Source organism: Gloeophyllum trabeum (genome assembly GCF_000344685.1).
Source record: "Gloeophyllum trabeum ATCC 11539 unplaced genomic scaffold GLOTRscaffold_00011, whole genome shotgun sequence".
NCBI classification, from domain to species: domain Eukaryota; kingdom Fungi; phylum Basidiomycota; class Agaricomycetes; order Gloeophyllales; family Gloeophyllaceae; genus Gloeophyllum; species Gloeophyllum trabeum.
In genome coordinates, this window is record NW_006920420.1 from 505,829 (window position 1) to 511,711 (window position 5,883).

At 57.2% G+C, this 5,883-nt stretch overlaps 2 protein-coding genes across 2 annotated transcripts; one reads left to right on the top strand and one right to left on the bottom strand.

Moving 5' to 3' along the window:
- GLOTRDRAFT_139985 (uncharacterized protein) lies at nt 1–3,041 on the bottom strand (the record flags this gene model as incomplete). Its single annotated transcript, XM_007870153.1, has 3 exons — nt 1–2,305; nt 2,375–2,682; nt 2,737–3,041. The coding sequence occupies 3 exons, from the start codon at nt 3,039–3,041 to the stop codon at nt 195–197; spliced, it is 2,724 nt and encodes a 907-aa protein (XP_007868344.1). The 3' UTR covers nt 1–194.
- A 482-nt stretch (nt 3,042–3,523) lies between these two features.
- Nucleotides 3,524–5,736, top strand: GLOTRDRAFT_45674 (amino acid transporter; the record flags this gene model as incomplete). Its single annotated transcript, XM_007869991.1, has 11 exons — nt 3,524–3,673; nt 3,743–3,827; nt 3,890–3,983; nt 4,034–4,165; nt 4,233–4,406; nt 4,435–4,565; nt 4,617–4,667; nt 4,776–5,023; nt 5,077–5,282; nt 5,335–5,537; nt 5,594–5,736. The coding sequence occupies 11 exons, from the start codon at nt 3,524–3,526 to the stop codon at nt 5,734–5,736; spliced, it is 1,617 nt and encodes a 538-aa protein (XP_007868182.1).
- Between the last annotated feature and the right edge of the window lie 147 nt (nt 5,737–5,883).

The window sequence follows — 5,883 nt, forward strand, 5'->3', positions numbered from 1 at the left end:
CAGCAAAAAACCAACACGTATATATTCGTTAATCCATCTACGATTACCGGTACATACTCTACATAGGACATCCATCTCGTGGGGTCGAAACAAGGTACTATACATTTATTAAGTGACCCATAAAATACGGCAAACATCCGACACCAAAAAGGCGACATAGACAGACCACGAACAACCACGCCCGATGCCGGGCCTCAATAGCCCTTCCCAGTCTTGGCCAACAGTCGTCTGGCAAGCCCATACTCCTCATCTTCTTCCGCGCTCGAGTCGTCCCAGACATCCTTCTCCTCCGCCCTACTCTTCCGCCCATTGCGCATCGCCCATCCATCAGCATCGGCGTCGTTAGCCGCTCTCCGAGGCTTTTCTGCGCTGCTACGAGCGTCACTCCAAGGTTCGTGTCGCTCGCTATCGTCCAAGGCAGGCGGGGTGGGAGAGAACGTCGGCTCGAGAGACATCCGCACGCTCTTCCTCCTTACCGGCGCAGCACCCGCACTGACCTTGGTGGCTGTCGACGCGGTCGAGGTCGACAGGTCGGTCCCGTCAGGGCTGCGGCTCCGCGGGGTCGGGCTAGGATCGTCGTCGAATACCTCGTGAGCGGTCTCGAAGCTCATAATCGACGCGGCATCGTCCCCACCGCCATTCTGAGCAGCATTGCCGTTGGACACATCACCGTTAGACAGAGAACTCGGGCCATTGTCATAGAGCTGCGTCCGCTGGGGAGCAGCGGGAGACGGTGAGCGACTCGAGGTACGGAGCGCAGACTTCAACGGCTTCATCCCTGGCACGGGCTGGTGCACCGTCGGCGCAAGCGTCGCACTGGGCCGGCTGGCGCTCTTCGCCGTAGCAGAGTTCGAGCGGGACAAGCGGCTCTGACTTCTACTCGGGCTCGGCTCGCTCTGAGCGAGCTCAGCCTCAAGCCTCTCCCTCGTGACCGGCGGCGGCGCCCGGGGCATCTCCAGCTTCAAGTCCGTGCCAGCCCCGGTGAACCCGACCCTGTTCATCTTGGACACGTCCTCGACGATACTCATTAAACTCTGCGAGCCCGAATTCGGGAGCCCGTCCAGTCTGCGCTGGCTTTTGATAGTCGAAGACCCAGCCGTCTTGCCCTTGTCTCTGGACGACGGGGAGTCTGCCCAGGTGACGGTGGCCGTGCTCGAGCTCTCGTTTAATGACGAGGAACCATGATTAGGCCGTTGTGTATCTAGGGATCCTCCGCGTTTGCCATGGGCCGTGACGCTGTTACTCCTAGCAGGCCCGGCCTTCGCGGGTATCCTCGAGGTATTGATGATCGAGGGAGCGGAGGCTGCGCTCAGAGTTGAGCGCTTGGAAATGGACGAGTCCCTGGATAATGTTCCGGAGCCGCCGGGAGGGAAACCCGATGTCAGTATAGACTTCGTCTCCCTCGTATTTGACGCGCTAGTGAAAGCTGGCGGAGGTCCGCCGTTGACTTCGCGTTCTTTCCCTTTAGTGCTTCGCCTGATAGTGCCGGTGTTTGATCCGCTAGCGGCAGCTCCATCGCTCATCCAGCCTTTATCTTGTAGCGACTCCCTCTTCGGTGTTCTTTTCTTCAACCGCTGGGTTCCCCCAGGGGTCGCACTGCCGCCCACGGAACTCCAACCGTCAGGGCCGTACTTCAAACTTCCCGCCGCCCCGATGCCACGCGTGCTCGGCCCCTCTTCGTCACTGCTGCTGTCCCTCCTCTTCCGTAGATTCCTGTCGGTACGCGTCTGCCATCCCTTCTTATTCCCGAGCCTGTCCGAAGTGTCTCCGTAACTATCCGCATGCGATTTCCCCCTCCATAGAGTAGCCAGTCCACCGAAGAAGCTCTTGCTCCTCGTTCTCCTCTTGTCCTCATGGCCGGCTTCCCAGACGGGGCCTACGTCAGAAACCGACGTCGGGAACCTTACATGCCCTCGATCCCCGCCTCTCACCGAGAACGTCGACGCGCGCTTCGGGTTCGCAGGCCGCGCGAACCGCTCGTTCTCCCGCACCTCCACGGGGCCCTCTTCCTCGCTCTCGCTGCTCCCTCCCTCGGGCTCCTCGGTGATCCTCCGCTCCAGAGCATGCGGCAGTACAAATTCGGAGATTGAGTGGGCGGGAGGGACATGAACGTGCACGTTGGAGCTCGAGACGGAGGAGAATCGGCGCGAAGGCGCGGGGTCGTCTAGCGAAAGATGGACTTGGGAGGCGGACTGTGAGGGCGTGAGCGAGGAGAGGTCGGAGGGTGGCCCACCTTGCCCGTTACCGGTGGTTTGGTCTGAATTGGGTAGGGGTAGGGGTTTGTATGAGGAGGGATTGAAGTTGCCTGACGCTAAGTTGGGTCAGTCTCGCAGTAGATAATTGATGTGTGAACTTGGGCAGAAAGAAAGCTTACTGATGTGATCCAGCGCGCCCAGTGCTTCGCGGCCCATCTCCCCGCACGTTGCAGCGCACTGCACGAGGGCCCTACACCGCGCCTCCAGCCCCTTCTTGATCATGCCAACGCGGATTTCCTCCAGCTCTTTCTCCTTCACTGAAAGTTGTGCTTCGCATGCCTGGAGCTCCGTCTGCGCGGATGCAAGCTTTCCGGAAGGGGTGAATCCAGACGAGCCCAGAGAAGTCTCCGACATGGAGGCCCGCATGTTGACGAGGGAGTCACGGTTGGATTTACCAGACTTGGAGGCCTTGAGAAGGCGGGTCACTCTATAAGATGCACTTCAACATAATTCGAAGTCGAATATAAGAGAAAGAATTCACAATATATCACGATCGCGTAGAATGTTCGACACTTCATCCTCTGCTTCTTTGACCTGCTTCAGACACGCCTTCCACTCCTCCAGCGCATTGTAATATCCTTCCACCGCGCCGTCCACATTGGCAAGGCAGGTAGCGACTGAGATAATTACATGGGACGTCGGCGGCGCAGAGGCTGCTGCGTAGGCAGAGAACGCGGCAAGCGAGGACGCCGAGTGTGCCAGCAGGCTCTGGAGTTGCTTCGAGTATGAAGACTCAGCGCTAATCAGCGAGGCCAGAAGACGCGAGTCGGGATGTCGGTGTACCATGCGAACGCTGCCAGAGACGGTGAAGACGATGGCGAGGAGGACGGGGACGACGACGGGGATGAACCTGACGGTGTGGGGCTGACGCGAAGCGGGAGGCAGGATTTCCCGATCTGGATATGTTCTCGATCACGGCGCGCCTTCAGCCCGTCGAGATTGGCGATGCCGCCGGCAGCGAGCCCAACGACGTCGGCTACAAGCAGCCACAACCAGGTCCATAAGTTCGACAGCCACAAGCCACAGTTCAGAGCGCGTCTGGCGGGTGCTATAAGCGGTCCGCTCTGGTGTCTCTTTATCTGCACAGATGACAGGCTGACGGTATTCGTGGTGTGGTCGGTGAACGGGGAGCTCCGTGTTTCTCAGGCCAACGGTGAAAATAGCGTAAAGGCTTGGGCGACCGTAGGAAAGTCTGTCCAGCATGATAGGGTGTATTTCTCCTTATCTATGGCTGCAAAAATGCGTCTTCGTGCCTCCTCTCCTCGATAATGAGCTCTCTTGCGGACCAGGACAAATACCAGGAGGAAAAGTCTACTGGATCGGCAGAGGTGCAAGTCAAAGGTGTGGACAAACATGACAACGACAACAAGCTTTTAGCCAGACTAGGATACAGAAGTGAATTCCGCCGGGAATTCTCAGTGAGTAGTACAGAAGCGTACAATGAATTGCATGATAGCTTGCTCATCAATGACCATGCCGTGTTGCAGCTCCTGGAAAGCGTCGCGTTTGCCTATGCCATCATGGGTCCCGTGGCCGGCGCGTCTTCCACTTTAGCCTTCGGACTCTCGTCTGGTGGGTGAAGCTAGTGTACTACTTACTGACACGGGCGAAACTAACGCGACCATCCATTGAAGGCGGTCATGTCGGAATGGTATGGGGATGGCTTGTCCCCTGCTGCTTCGTCCTAACGATCGCAGCCTCCATGGCCGAGCTCACTTCGTCTATGCCGTACGTCATGCATTTGGTATGAGCTATGTGGCATTGATCTCAATTGACAGAACGAGCGCCGGCCTATACTACTTCGCGGCAAAAATGGCATCTCCGAAATATTCAGCCTTAGCAAGTTGGATAACAGGGTGGTCTAATATAATCGGACAAATAACCCTTGTCTGCTCCATCGACTTTACCGCGTACGTTCCCCCTTCCCCAATCATTACTACCGCCAATGTACTTGCACCTCGTTTAATGATAATCTAGGGCGCAGTTCATCTCTGTCGCCCTCTTCGTAGGGTCCGATGGAAGCATAAACCTAAGCACCGGTGCCCAATATGGTATTCTATGGGCGCTTGTACTCTTGCATGGCGTAATCTCCTCCTTCGGGACGCGGATCCTCGCGCGGCTCAACGTTTTCTACGCCGTTCTGAACTGTGAGTGATACGAACCATGATCTCTATGACAGTACGTTTGACGCCCACGAAGTGGGCACCTCGATCACTGTGATAAGCGTCTTGTGTAAATACGCGCGGCACGACGGGGTGTCGGCCAAGGTCGCGTTTACGCAGTATGAGAACAACACCGGCTGGAGCAGCAGTACGTTTGTCCATGGCTAGTTTCTGAGCTCTAGTTAATAGCCCCTCACAGATGGATGGGCGTTCTGCCTTTCTTTCCTGTCGTGCATGTGGACACTCACAGGTAATCATCCCGTTTCTCGTCTCAAGCAGTGATGTTATTAACAGCCTACCCATAGGCTGTAAGTCTCCCATTCATACGCTGCCGTCGCATTCTACATGTATGCTGTAGATGATTCCGCGGCGCATGTCTCCGAAGAAACCGCCAACGCCTCCCGCAGTGCACCCCGCGCCATCTTCATGGCAGTTCTCATGACCATGATCAACGGCTGGCTCATCCTCATCTCCGCCTCCTTCGCCATCACGTCCGTCCCCGACCTGCTAGCCTCGCCATTGCCGCTGCCCATGGCGCAACTACTGCTTACCGTGATGGGCAAGCACGGTATGCTAGCTGTGTGGAGCTTAATTTTCCTCGTCCTCGTCAGTATCAATCTCCTTCTTGTATAGCCTGTCAGCTAAAAAGCGGGCCGAAGTTCATGGCAGGTGCCTCGCAATGCGTCGACGCCTCCCGCGTCGTCTACGCGTTCGCGCGCGACAACGCGCTCCCGGGCTCGCGCTACTGGCGCCGCGTGAACACGCACAGCCAGACTCCCGTCAACGCCGCGTGGTTCGTCGTCATATGCGCGGGCATCTGCGGGCTCGTCGGGTTTTCCGACGCTGCGCTGTCGTCGCTGGCCGGGTGAGCGCCGTACCCGTCATTCCCGCTGTCCTGTGTACTGAGTGACTGGCAGGGCATCGACGATCGGGCTGTACATATCGTATGCCGCGCCTATATTCTGCCGGATAACCTCCGGGCGGCGCAGGCTCAAGCCCGGTCCCTTCTCGCTGGGCGCCCTCGCGGTCCCCGTGGGCGCGGTTGCGGTCGCGTGGGTCGCGTTCATCACGGTTGTGCTGATGTTCCCGAGTTCCAGCGTCCCGAACGCAGAGAATATGAGTGCGTCTTTCGTCAAGTGCATGGATGAAGATGTATTTACGTTAGGATTTTGATAGATTATGCGGTCGTAATTATCGTGGGGATCTTGGGCCTTGCTGGGGCGTGGTGGGTGGGTGGTGCAAGGAGATGGTTCAAAGGGCCTGTGCCGAATATTGAGGGGGTCGACGCTGAATATAAGGAGTATACTCCGGACGCGTAATCTAGACAGACATCGAAGAGGGCGTCGTGCAACAGTTTTGTGGTGGAAGGATGTTGCAAGTCTGATACTTCCCGGTGTAGATATTTCTTGCTGTAGCTATACGGCGGTGGTCCTCCACAGTGGTAGGAGACAACATCATCAACATGT